This window comes from Heterodontus francisci, chromosome 10, assembly GCF_036365525.1.
Source record: "Heterodontus francisci isolate sHetFra1 chromosome 10, sHetFra1.hap1, whole genome shotgun sequence".
Lineage (NCBI taxonomy): Eukaryota > Metazoa > Chordata > Chondrichthyes > Heterodontiformes > Heterodontidae > Heterodontus > Heterodontus francisci.
The window spans coordinates 107633918-107647750 of NC_090380.1; the positions used below are offsets into that span (position 1 = coordinate 107633918).

Consider the following 13833-nt stretch of genomic DNA (forward strand, 5'->3'; position numbering starts at 1 on the left):
AACAACTTAATTTAATCTGGTAACAAGTTAACTTAAGTTTACATAACCAAGATGGGCTGAATGGCCTCCTTCTGTGCTGCATGAGAGCTGAGTTCTCTCCACAAGTATAACCCTTACCTGGCTATGGCATGGCACTTAAACTTCTCCTATTCTCACAGACTGCTGACTCTTCCAATAAAGCTCAATAGATTTCAATCTTTCTGCAGTGCTCTAGATTTTAGTCATTTCAGACCTTAACTTCATCCTCCACTTTCTTCAATGACCAGTAATGCTTATGATGCCAGGAGACTCTGAAGGGAGAGAAGTATAGTCGACATTTAGGCCAGAGACTGTGCAACCATTGTGTAATGCTAGTGAGGGTCTCAGCCCAGGCTGTGGACCTCTAGCTTTCCTCTCCTCATAACGTGTTGGTTTGCTATGTTTTATTTGCAGTTTCTGCTTTAATTTCATATCTGCTACATCTACAGCTTGAGGTTTTTCTGTACACTGTTGCTTAATTTCTCATGCTTTTGTTATACGTGGACTCAAGGCCTGCTCGGGTCTGCAATGAAACCCAGCCCGAGCCCAACAGAACCACATCAGACCCGAGCCTGACCCAGCCCAAGTCCTTTCATTTATTTTCCCGTGCCCGACCCGACCCGACCCGTCCACCGGAATAAAATTGATTACATTAAAGAGGTTGTGCTCTACCTTGGATGGAATGGCTCACTGCAGACCAGTACAGAGTGTTTCCCACCTTGATGTCCTGGCTGTCACTGTGTCTGACCCGGCCCGACCTGACCCGAGCCCGAATGCCGGACCTGGAAGAGCGACCCGACCCAACCCGAACCCAACACATGTCGTCAGGTCCCTTCGGGTTCGGGTCGGGTAGCCATGCTCTAACGTGGACCTTGTCTATTTCTTTACACTTCCCCTGTCTCCCACTCTACATTTTTTTGGTCCATTCTATGGGCCGAATTAGACCAGCTCTGTGGAGATGGGCTGAGAGGTGGGAGGGGTGATAAAATTGTGGTGGAAGGCATCGGGAGGGAAGCTCAATGTGTTTCTGCCACCACAGGATATCAGCAAAGGCGGGTACAGCAGTGGCTCGGCTGCACGCTGACCACAGGTGGGCGCTCAATTAAGGTAATTTAGGACCTCGCTGAGATTTTATGAGCACCCTGCCCCTCCCCCACCACCAATCCACCTCCGCCCCCACCCCCCCACTCCCCCGATGTGGTGAGTCCACTAGCTACATCAAGGTGGCCTCCCACAGACTTCCCTGGAGAGGGCTGTGCCTTCCTTTCCAGAGGCTCCATGGCCCAAGGACGAAGCCACCGGTGGCAATAGCCCGACCCCGCTGCTGGAGGGTTCACCCCTTCAATTGCCAGGGCCAGCCTCCCTCGCCCCCACACTTAAAAAGAATTTTCCACTTAGCTACAAGGGTGCATCAACATAGTGGTGCCCTCTCCTTCTCCTTGCAGCCTCAGCAGTAGTCACCTCTATTGGAGGCCCTCTGATTGGGCCGGCTTGGAGAGGTAGGCAGCCATCCTTAATGGGAGAGTGGTGCCAGTGGCGGCCTCTTAATTGGCCGCCACCGGTAAAATCAAACCCATGGTTGTACCGTTAACCTGTGCGGGCTCGGAACCCGCATTTGGACCCTGGGGTGGGATCCACAGCGTGCCAGTAAAATTCTAGCCTCTGTGTCTCCATTATCTCTCTTATTATCCTTTAAGTCTCCTTACTATTTTCTATTAACAATTCAAAAGCTACCCCTTCCATATGGCTGTCTCCCACTTCCCCATTCCCTCTATTTGTCCAGTTTAATGGAGGTACCGTCTTTCAGATGAGATATTAAACCAAGGCCCCACCTGCCCTCTCAGGTGGACATCAGTCTATGGCAACATATTGCAGAAGAGCAGGAGCATTCTCCCCAGTACCCTGGCCAACATTCATCCCTCAACTAATATCACTAAAACAGATCTGTCCTTGGCACATTGATGTTTGTGGGATCTTGCTGTGTGCAGATTGGCTGTCGCTACTATTTTGCAACAAACTACACTTCAAAAGTACTGCACTGGCTGTAGAGTGCTTTAGAAGGTCCGCAGGTCGTAAAAGGTGCTATATAAATGCAAGTTTTTCGTTTCTTTCACTCCAGTAAGGTTCCTTTAAAAAAAAAATATTCAATTTTACTGAGATCGAAATGTCAGTTCGAAGTATAAGGCGACCCGAACGATAGACAGAGGTCGGTGAGTAAGGGGATTGCTTTACTGATAGATCACTGAAAAGGAAATCTAAGAAGGAGAGCATTTGGATTAAGCCTTAATTTTCCCTTCCCCTTTAGGGGCAATTAAAATCATTTAAAACTGAGTGAGAGCAGAGCAGTTTGTGTTTTATATTCTCAGGGAACATCTTTATTGCTGGTTTGTCCTCTCAATACTGTTCAAGATGGGAATTAGTGGCTCTCTGAGATTCACTCTCTCAGCTCCCTGGGTGAGGTTTGCCCCTGTCCAGCAGAGGGATACTGACAGCCCCAATCTTTCAAAGTCCCGCCAACATCCAGTGCCAGACCGCAGGCACATTACCGCACAGAAAAACACAGCGTCAGCCAAAGGCGTTACTAGACTTTATTTCAGCATATTGAACATTTTAAAGTCAGTTATGGACACACTCTTAAAGAGACACTCCCACCTGGAGGAGAGGGGAGAAAATGTTCAATGAAGACGCCCCCATCCAATTAGTTCGCTTATTTCTAATTTTCTTCAGCTCTTTTTTCCCCAGCTATTTTCTATCTGTGGCGAGATTTGTTCAGATTGTGGTGCGCGAACTGTAAATTGTTCTGTTCGCCCAGCCTTTCCCCATAAATTCCCGGCCACTGTACTGAAGTAACCAGTCAATAAAATCCAACCATTTAGCAAACGGTCCATCGTTATGTTTGTAAATGATCTGTGTGCTTTTTCCCATACATATGGACACATAGATACTTAGATTAGGATAGGGGAATTGATAGAGCGATCGTTAGGTGGATGGATACATAGATAAAGAAAGATAGAGAGAAGTGAATAGATGGAGATAGATAACTGTGAACATTAAACATGTTTATATGTTTAGTCTCTGTCTACATAAATGGAAAGATAGTCTGGAACACGGACCGATATTAGCCCAGGGACATTGAACCTGCGTCCTCTACATGTAGTCTGTGAGCACTGCTCCCTACTGGGAGTACGGGGGCATGGAAATGATGCTAATAATTTCATACGATATGTTCATAGTGTAATGTTGCACGGGATGGTTGTCAGGCTGCAGAGATTTCCCTAAAACAACTTCGTGCGGGTATTTTATTGCTTCAGAATATACACAACGTAAGTATCGCCCTGAATAGGTATGTGAAATTTGCCCTGCATAAAGGTTATGAATATATAGAAGTGACTGCCACTTTAAAATGTTGCCCGCTATTTATACATCATAACCATGTAAATGGAGCTCAGTATGATTCCCGCACTTGTCTCATACTTAATAAATATAAAGTCCCTAGTATCACCAGCATAAGACGCAGCAACCGTGCTGTCCAGTGCAAAAAACTAGTAATTTGAAAACTGTTTACATTTTAAACATCTTTTTAAAAGGTGAAGTAATGTTGACACATTTCCTAAAGTCCCGACCAGAAATTATATATTTTTATAGGCTAAATGAAAGACCATCTGATCGCAGATGGTTTCCTGAGACGTTGAGGGAAGAGGGAGTGAGAGGGGGAGGACATGGATGGGAAACGGAACAGGAGCAATCCGAAGCACTCATTACCACCTCTGTAATGGTTGGATTTCCATATTGTCCCCTCCCTTCCTGCAGCCCCTCACTCATGCTCGGGAGTGACTCCACAAGCACTGACAGTGCTTAGACCCCTTCCCCAAATGGTCAATCGTCATGATTAAGCCTGTGCAGAGCGTCGGCAAGATTGCCAAGCGTGTGAGAGGTGTATCGCAACCCAGGCTGATCCAGTCCTCCTCCAACATCTCCACACAGCATCTTTCCACCCGGGACCACACGGTATGTGAGCTTGGATGGATTGGAGGGGGGCGGGGGGGGGGGGGGTGTTGGAGGAATAGGGAGGGGGATAAGGGGGGGGGGGGATGAGGGAGGGGGGTCCCCACAATGTCGTGTTGTTTTGTTAGCCCAGGGATCTGAAGCCAGTTGTAACACCTCCGACTACATCCCAGCTAACTCCGCTCTCATTTCAGAGTTCCAGCATCCGCACTATTTTGGTCCTAACTCAGCTCAGACCGAGAATCAAAGAGTTTCCTAGTCCTGTCAGTCAGTCCCACACCAGGACAGATCCCCTGCTCGTAATCACCACTGAAATTACACTGTACCGTTTGAGAGTACAGGCCTTTAACACAGCTATAAAGTTCCTTTATCCTTTTGACCTGCTTACTTGCAGTGGGTTAACGCTTGCGTAATGATAGCGGACAAAGTCATTCTCAGCAGCATTCGTACGCTGATGACCCGGGCATCTTATTCCCTATGGGATGAATGTCCCTTTCTGTTGCTAGGCAAATAAATAATAAAACATGTCTGGAAAGGATCCCGGGAACCCAAGTTTTACGATGATTGAATGTAAGGTCAAATCCTTTTGTGCAGCCAAGTTTTGGAAGCGTGGACCGTTAAATGGGTCCTGAATTTATTTCCCAACAATATCTTGACGAAATGAATGAGTGACGCTATCTGAACAGCAATGATTGAATTACTATAGCAGGATGTTGCCTGGGGAAGGGGCGGTCACAACTGCCTTTAAGACGCAGCGGTGACGATCTGTTGCAGCCGTCCCGGTTTGAGAATTTGCTATAAATTCATTGTTACACCGCCTCACATCTTAGATCTCCTCCAGTTACAGTGAGGGGGGCACAGTTATACAAAGAACTTTTCTTTTATAATAAATATTTTGATGCATTGACTGGTGCAAGATAATGCATTGAGAAGTTTGAAAGTTTGGGAAGGTTACATTTGTTGCATTCAATTGCGTCTCTTTTTATTTTTGCATGGTTTTTAAAATCATCATTTTAAGGATCTGTGTGTTTTGATAACTGTTATTCTCATTGTAAGCATGGTGCTGTTTGTTTTGCTCGCTGCCCGGACTCTGCTCTTGTGCCTTGCAGCCGGTCAGCCTCCTCTACCTGGCCCAGTACCGGCCTCCCGAGCCGGGCAATCTGACAGCAGGGGATGGCGGAGGAGGAGCGGGCTGGTCCACAATGTGGATCGCATATACGCCGGGGACGGGAAGGTCGGTTACATCGTGTACGCGGACGGCAAGAGGTTCCTGCTGGATTTGGAAAGGGATGAAGCTGTCACCTCGCCCCACTTCAATGCCAGAGTTCTGGCTCCCCTGAAACTGGAAGGCGGGCTGAGCGGCCACTGCTACTACCGGGGCACCGTGGACTCGGAGCCCGAGTCCCTGGCTGTCTTTAACCTCTGCGGGGGTCTGGATGGTTTCTTCGCGGTTGGCCGTTCCCGTTACACCATCAGCCCGCTCCTCAGGTCCGGAGCCCGGGAGCACCAGGTGTTTGGAGACACATCCGGCAAAGTGCTGCATGTCTTTGCGAGAGATCATTTCAGATTCCAGACCTTGGCTCAGCCCAGCCGCTGTGAGATCCGTGCCCCCAGACTGAAGAAGGGCGAGGACGGTGCCAAGCACAAACATCCCAATGGCTCAGAGACACCGGGAGGCTCCAAAGCCGGCAGACGCTTCAAGCGCTCTGTCTCCAGAGCCCGGCACGTCGAGCTGCTGCTGGTGGCCGATCAGTCCATGTCCCACAAGTACGGGCGCAACATCCAGCACTACCTGCTGACCCTGGCTTCCATCGCCTCCAAGCTATTCGGCCACGCCAGCATCGAGAACCCGGTCCGCCTGGCCGTGGTCAAGATTATGGTCATCACCGATGTGGACAAGGGGCCCGAGATCAACAAGAACGCCGCGGCCACCCTGAAAAACTTCTGCAGGTGGCAGTACAAGCAAAACCGGCCGGGCGATAACCACGCAGAACACCACGATGCTGCCATCCTCTTTACCCGGGAGGTAAGTCAGCTTTCCACACATTATATATACACACATACATCCACCTAGACATGGCAAAATTCGACAAGTGTTAACTGTTTGCATTGAAACCATTTCTTTTATAAATAAGATTTTCATGGCGGGGGGTTTGGGGAGAGATGGAAGTGGGGTCATCCCCGTCCTGAGGATCCTTGAATCCCATGTAATATAGAATGAGAACTCCAGCAATTCAGTCACCGTGGACCTGATTACAGAGCAGTCGGTGAATGTCAATGCGCGCCTTTGAAAGAACAAGTGTCAAGTTTAGTACCGTACACAAATTGGATGTGTACTCTCACTGAACCTGCCCTGGTAAAGCAGAGAGTCTGTGCCTTTAAGCAGCTTGGGCTGCTGGTGATTGGCACTGGCATGGTTCAACATTGATATGGTGGCCAGCAGCAGTTCAAAGAGTAACGTTAACCTCTGCATGCCAGAGAAGGTGTGTGCATTTATTTTTAAAAATCTCAATGTCCCCGGGGAATGTAATGATTGGAATTCTTTTTACTGACCAAAGAGGCTAAAAAAAATTATTAATTACATTTTAAATGTAAGGTTTTTTTTAAACAAAAAGTTGTATTGGTCCATTGTCATCCTGCAGTTGGTTTGGAGTTGGTGGCGGTGTCTGGCAGTGTGATCCTGAGTTTTTCTTCACTATTTAGAGCCCCGTCTCCTCAGAGCAGGAGGGTTGTGGGTGTGTATTTTCCTCGCTTCTGCTGAAGGAATGAGGATGAAATCAGTCCTCACCAATAACACCCTCCCATCCAGTAAAATGTTGATAAACATACAACTCCGTGGCTTGCGAGCTAGTAGCATGTGCTTCCTAAATTAAAGAGGCATCATCTTAATGAAAAATTGTCTGGTAAATTTTGTTTTTCATTTGTTCACAAAACACGTGATGCCAGTTGAGTGAATTATGTTCCGACCAATAATTTATGACTACTCATCGTCTGCAAATTAACATTAGTAGGTTTTGCCAAACACATTTTATCCTAGAAAGACAGTGCCCCTTTAAGTTATCCTTATGCTAATTCGAGGCCCTTTGGACCAGCCTTGGGATCCAGTCAGCAGTTCTGGATGTTTTTTTTTCGTGGGAATTTCAGCAGCTGCAGTCTGTAAGTTCAATGCCTGGAGGAACTCTTGTGAACATAAACCTCCCTCCTTACCCTCACTGCTTCTCGAGCCATATAACCTTAGAAAGCTCATGGAATTCAGCTTCAGATTAAAGAGGAATTTTCACCAGTTAAAGGCAGAACCATCAGGCAAGAATGAGGGGGAAGATATTAGCTTTGACATGGATTTTGGCCCTTCTTCACCCTGTTGCTCCAAATCCTGGAACTGCCTGACCACCCCTCATCCATTCCACCCACCCCCTCCCACCCCACTCATTACAAATGGCATTGTCACTAATTACCTCAAGCAAATGCAAAACAGTGAAGCTTTTTTAATGTCAATTAGATCATTGTATTACCTGTTGACCTTGGCTTGCCAGACAGTTTTTAACTGGTATAGATGTCTCTTTAACACTCAAGTGGAGTTGCAATTCTCAATGCACATGGCATTATATTTATGGTGATCATACATTTTTGTGTTTTTTCACTTATTCATTCTTATTTTTTGTGTTTGTAAGACCATGGAAATTCAGCAATATTCCAAGTTTGGAACTTTGTATTCTTGAGGATGTATCTAGATTTCAGAATGACCTGAGCCAACATATGTCCAGTTCCACCTATACAGTTCTGGAAAAAACCTGGCTTGAATTTTCTTAGGCTAATGTTTTCTTCTTCTTACCAATTTTCCTCCTGTCCTTTCCTCAAACCATTAACTAGTTGCTGTGAAATGCTGCCATAGGTGACAGTTTCCGAGCAGCAATTATTCAACAGTGAGCCTCGACAGTGTATGTTGCAGGCTGTTCAGTCACTGCAAACACCTGACCTCATACTGCCCTCGGTAAGTGTCCACTTTTCAGCATGAGTCACTGGACACTGTTCAGCAGCAAGGGGCATTGCTAGTTTTTCCTTTGCTAGCTTGGGGCATTGTGTTCAATTGTGAACCTGGGTGAGATCAGTTAGCTCAGCATAGACCAGCAATCAAATTTAGGACCTTCCTGATCAGTGTGGCTCAACAGCTAAGTAGATAGGTGCTTATTCCAGCGTAGGTGAATTTGCTGCCTCCATGGAAGTTTGGGTATTAGTTCTCGGTCTGTAACTACCAGAGAAATTGCAATATTTGAGAGAAGTAGAGCCACAGTGTTTCCATACAAATTAATTCCTCATCTGAACAAATGATGGATAGAGGTATGAAGGGAGAAAGAGATGGTTAGCTCTTAATATAGACCAAATCTATCCAAGCTTTGAATATATGCATTGGTATCTGGGGAGGCTTTGCCAGCACTTCCTTCATACTCCTAAAAATAGCTTGTCATCTGATAGTCGATCATACCACCACTTCTATGGTCCAACTTCGCTCTTAGTCATCATCTTTCTTTTTATGTTTATTGTGTCTATGAGCTTCTTCGCTTTTTTGAGCTATAACATATGTCATTCTATAGGTTCCTTCCCTCCCTGCAACCTCACTGCATTGAAATCAAGATTCATCATGCATTGTAACTCAGTTTTTACCAGGACCTTAAAATTATTAACATGCTCTTACCTGTGGTGATATTAAGCCATTGAGATGACGAGTGTTCCAGGTTTGATTCTCCCGATCAATTTTAAATTAACTGATCTCAGCTGGACAGAAGCAATAGCACTGCAATTGTCCTTAATGCCCCTGGACGAGTGAGTATAAGAAATCAGAGTTCTTGTTCCCAATCTCGATCTAATGACTCCACCTGCTGCCACCAACCACACTACTCCAAAGTCTGCTGGTGTGGAGGTCAGCAAAAGACAAGATTGGGATGACCTGTTACACCCTCCACAGTTGACTAGCATTCCAGTGCTCATTGTCATGACCATTTGGTGTGAGCTACTAGAGGACTAATCCCACCACTGGAACCACACATTCAAACCAGAATCAGAGGACAAGAGGATAAAGCTGGAAAAAGCAAACATATAAGCTTTTAAAGGAGTCTAGTTGTGTAACCAGGCAAGTGTGTTTTTCGAGGGAAATGGGTGGAAATGTGCAGACAGATTTCCTACATCTGTACTATCTTAAGTCTTGCAAGCTATCACAGTGATTGACATGTCGAGTAGAGCTACCAGAAAGGCTGTTACTAATTCTAGCTTGCAAACCAAAGTGGTATTTCACACCCCTATCACCTATTGCCCAAACTAACAAGGAATCTTTCATCTTTTAAGACTAGCTGCCCATCCTGAAGATGCCATCATTAGGATGTAATGACCTTGGTAACAAATAGCACCAATTATTCTCAGTGTAGTGGTATGCTTCTGTGTTTCCACAGATTGTGTAATGTAGTGATTGAAAGGTCAGTGGATTGCACTTTCAAAGAAAGGCTACTATACTTTCATGACTCATTAGTCTCATCCTTAATGCATTTGAGTGCCAAGAATGTCAAAACAATTGTCCTTATTCCATATGAGAGCATTCTCAGGAGAAGAAACATTGTACAAGTGATGTACAGTAGAAACACTCTAGTTTTCTCTCCCATCCTCTACCTGAATCTCTAAGTCATGCTGAGGTACAGCTATCTAGATGCTAGCCCTGCCCCTAGCACCTTGCTCAAGTTGCAGTTCTTCATGTGTGAGCCAAGACAGTGAATGTCAGCAGAATTTTCGACATACTTGCCTTCTTTTTATTTCCACCTCGATACTGGCCTGCACAATGGACTTGAGTCCTTTAGCCTTGCTTCCTGAGCTTTAATTTTTGAAATAAGGATTGGTATTGACCAAACGGAAAATGAAGATCTTAAAATTCCAATTCATCATCTTGAAATTCCAGCTGTACACAACGACTATAATTTCACACATTGATTACTACTGTATTTAATTTCTCCTAAATTCAATTTGACAATGTAAAATAAATTTGATTTTATCTATAATTTCACAGATTATGAAGGCATGCTTCCACTATCAGTAACTGCTCCATAAAGATAATTTCTTTCAAAGTCGCAATAATTAATAAATTTATAAAGAGTGACTTAAAAAATCCAATACAGAAAGTGTCTAAAAGCTGAAGCAAAATCTGTCACTTCGACGTCTCTCAAATGATCCAATCTTGCCAACTGCTGAAAGTGCATGGGCTGGATTTTGTGTGGACCCATGAGGCGGCATCGGAGGCGAGGGGGAAGCATGGAGAATCGTGATGGGTGGCGGGTAGAGCAGTGGGTCGGAGGCCCCTTGCCCAGCAATCATCCGAGAGCTGATAAGCCGACAACAGCGTTCCCGTCCAGAGACCAAATTGAAGCCCTTAAGTGGCCTATTAACAGCCAATTAAGGGCCTCTTACTGCGACCACTGGTGGGAGTGGCCTCCATCACGTGGGGAAGACGCTTTGTAAAATGAGGTGCCCTCCATGTGGGCTTGTGTGAGTGGGGGTTCCTCCTCCAGGGGCAATTTGTGGCCCATGAGGATCCCCACTGGGAACCAATTCACCCACCAGCACCCCCCTCCTCCTGGACTGCAAGACCACCCCCAGCCCCGCCTTGCTGGGGCCTTCTGGACTAGCCCTAGTGACCCTGCCTCATCTCTTCACCTGGATTTCCAGCGCTGGGCCTGGGTCTGGGGCCTCTGCGGTACAGACAGTGGCCAATGCTCCCAGTGGCGCTGCCGATACTGCTGAGCTGCCGGCGCTCTGATTGACCAGCAGCTCATGGAAGCAGGGATCCAGCCTTCTGAAATTTTGATTTGAAAAGACCAGAGAATCACTCCGGGGATGGGGGTGGGGGCACGAAAAGGCAGAGGCAGGGTTCCCACCTCCAGTGCAAAATCCAGCCCCATGTATGTAACAGAATCAGTTACTTCTCCGATTGAGAACTTAGTCCCAGTGTAATGAGTTGGATGGGGTGACCTTTACATGGAGAAGACACTCCCTGAATGTTTACTGAGTAAATGCATTTATCGTACAGACCAGGAAGATCTCAAGTTTGATCCTTGACCAGTGCTTAGCTTTGCGATGTCAAGCAAGAGATAAGTGCTTGAGTCGCAGTGCCAGGGGAGGGAAAGATATCCACCAGGCTTCCTGCTCCTGATTGCTGTTCAGTGACCCCTGATAGAAAGCAGGCAGGGTGGATATTGGATGTGGGTGTGTTGTGGATTGGGGTGTGCTGTGATACCCTCCAGAGTAAAATAGCTTATACGCGATAACCTGGATGGATGTTAGCACCAATGGAATTGTACTCCAGCACAAGTCAGCACCTTCAAAAGAGGAGGCAAGTAAATGGGAACATAAAATCAGTGTTTAACCAGATTGATCTTTGGCAGAACCTGCTTCAAGATCTTGGTTGAAAGACTGTCAGATTCCTGGGTTGTGCCATGGCCTAACTGCTGGCAAGACAGTCACCTACATTCTATTACTTTTACATAATTTGTTTTAAGTTATCAGGTGCAATTACCTTGTGGCGCAATCCTCTGTTTACAAGCTCAACAAAGTATCTTGTGTGACCTTTCATCAGAAGATAATACGCCTTTCATTGAAGCAACCTGTCCATGTCATTTTGTATATTGCAAAGAAAAATAGCCCTTAATTACCCAGCCATCTTCCTACCATATGATATTTTTTCTTTTGGAATTAAAAAAATAAATTTTAAATTCCTGAGTTTCATAGTAACTCCCTTTTGGAGAAAGGTGGAACAGAAAGATTGAAACAGAAGTAAGGCAGAGACAGGTCAAACCAGTTAGTGGGGGCGGGGAGGGTGAGGAGGTGGTCAGCACCTTGTGTTTATCAATAACCATACTATGAATAGATGAACTTATTCAGGCAAAACTCACTGCTGACAAAGTAACTATCAAATCCCACACCGGAACAAAATTGTGACTAATACTGTAACATGGGTTTTTGGGTCCTACTATTGGGTAAATAATAAACAATAAGGCTGTCTGTTTCTGTGTGCTTGCGTACATATATATGTGTCTGTGTATGTTGCTATGAACTTTCACAGATGTTTGTTTATTTTCCAAAAGATTTTGTGTCAGCCAAAAAAAACACTCCCAGCTGTGTTGCCCTGTGCCTTTAAGTGGAGGCAGCAATACAAACATAGTGCTGACCAGCAGACACCTGATTCTGGAATCTTTGAACTATTGCCAGGGACCTGTGTGAAAACACCACTCATTACCTCTTTCCTCTAACATGTTTATTTTACAATTATGATTTTTTTTGTCCCTCTGCAGTGTTGTTTTTCTCTCTCCATCTCCCTTTTCAGAGAGCCACTAATGGCTGGTTTGCACAGTCTGCGGATATAGCCCCTCTTGGGCTGCCTGCCAGCATTCTGTACCATCCACAGACAGAGAGAAACCCCAACTCATTAAATTCGCAGAGCAAACATTCTATCTAAGGATGAAACAGTTTATTTAACAGCAAACAGAGCCTTGGCAGTTCTGAGCCATTCATCTAATCATTACTTCATGGTTTTACACAGGTCGTGACCTGCACTGTGGCCCTAATTTACTAACTTAAAGCAAGCAAATTAGTAAATATTTTATTTCTATAGTTATAGAAATGCATATAGAACATACCCTTTTACCTAACCTGTGTATAAAATATATACAGGACACATAGGCTGGGGAGTGTTACCAAACAACATACACTGGACTGCAATATTTATTTTAGATGAATTAACACATCCATTGAAATATCAAGCAGAGAAATTTTGTAAGGTGCTTTATTCATTCATATACAACTGTTCTGAGAAGTTAACAGGCAATTCCATGATGTGGTAATTGCAGAGAACACATCTTGGGAAAACACAAACGTTCAGCCCGTGATTCCATCCATGGCTGGATAATCATTGTCGTGTGCCCGTGATTTCCCAAGATGTGTTCCGAGTTGGGAACACTGAATCGCGATGACCCCCATTTTAGTTTTGAGCCAGTGTTTTGTGATTTATTGAGCACTCCTAACCACTTAAGTTTCATGCTTCTGTGTTATTTGAATGCAAAGATGTGTAGCAGCCTCGAACTGCACTGTAGACCCTCAGAAATTAAGATGTTAAACATAGGCTAAGGTATCTTGTATCCAAAGAGGAGGGCAGAATGACACAATCACCTTCCTGAACATATCGGTTAACACTACAATCTTTAATTCTTTGATTTATTTTTCACGCACACACCTCTTCCCTGCTGAAGGTGCTGAGTCTTGCTGGGGTACAGTTCCGTGGGCATCAGCACCCTTTAGGGCGGCACAGTGGCGCAGTGGTTAGCACCGCAGCCTCACAGCTCCAGGGACCCGGGTTCGATTCCGGGTACTGCCTGTGTGGAGTTTGCAAGTTCTCCCTGTGTCTGCGTGGGTTTTCTCCGGGTGCTCCGGTTTCCTCCCACAAGCCAAAAGACTTGCAGGTTGATAGGTAAATTGGCCATTATAAATTGTCACTAGTATAGGTAGGTGGTAGGGAAATATAGGGATAGGTGGGGATGTTTGTTGGGAATATGGGATTAGTGTAGGATTAGTATAAAATGGGTGGTTGATGTTCGGCACAGACTTGGTGGGCCGAAGGGCCTGTTTCAGTGCTGTATCTCTAATCTAATCTAAAGGTTTCATCCAAGTGGTCATTGTTCATTATATGATCATTACCAGGCCGTTCAATTCAGCCTGTACGGCCATCACAGCTGAAACTGATGTTACCTTCAGTGAAAGTACACGGATATGCACGATCAC

General features: G+C 45.4%; 1 protein-coding gene across 1 annotated transcript in view; it reads left to right on the forward strand.

Moving 5' to 3' along the window:
• Positions 1-4847: 4847 nt before the first annotated feature.
• The window catches only part of LOC137374709 (A disintegrin and metalloproteinase with thrombospondin motifs 5), a 42275-nt gene continuing 33289 nt past the window's right edge, over positions 4848-13833 (forward strand). Inside the window, exon 1 of the mRNA XM_068041248.1 lies at positions 4848-6049. Coding sequence (XP_067897349.1) covers positions 5081-6049 — 969 coding nt within the window. The 5' untranslated portion in view covers positions 4848-5080. The remainder of the gene's footprint in view (positions 6050-13833) is intronic.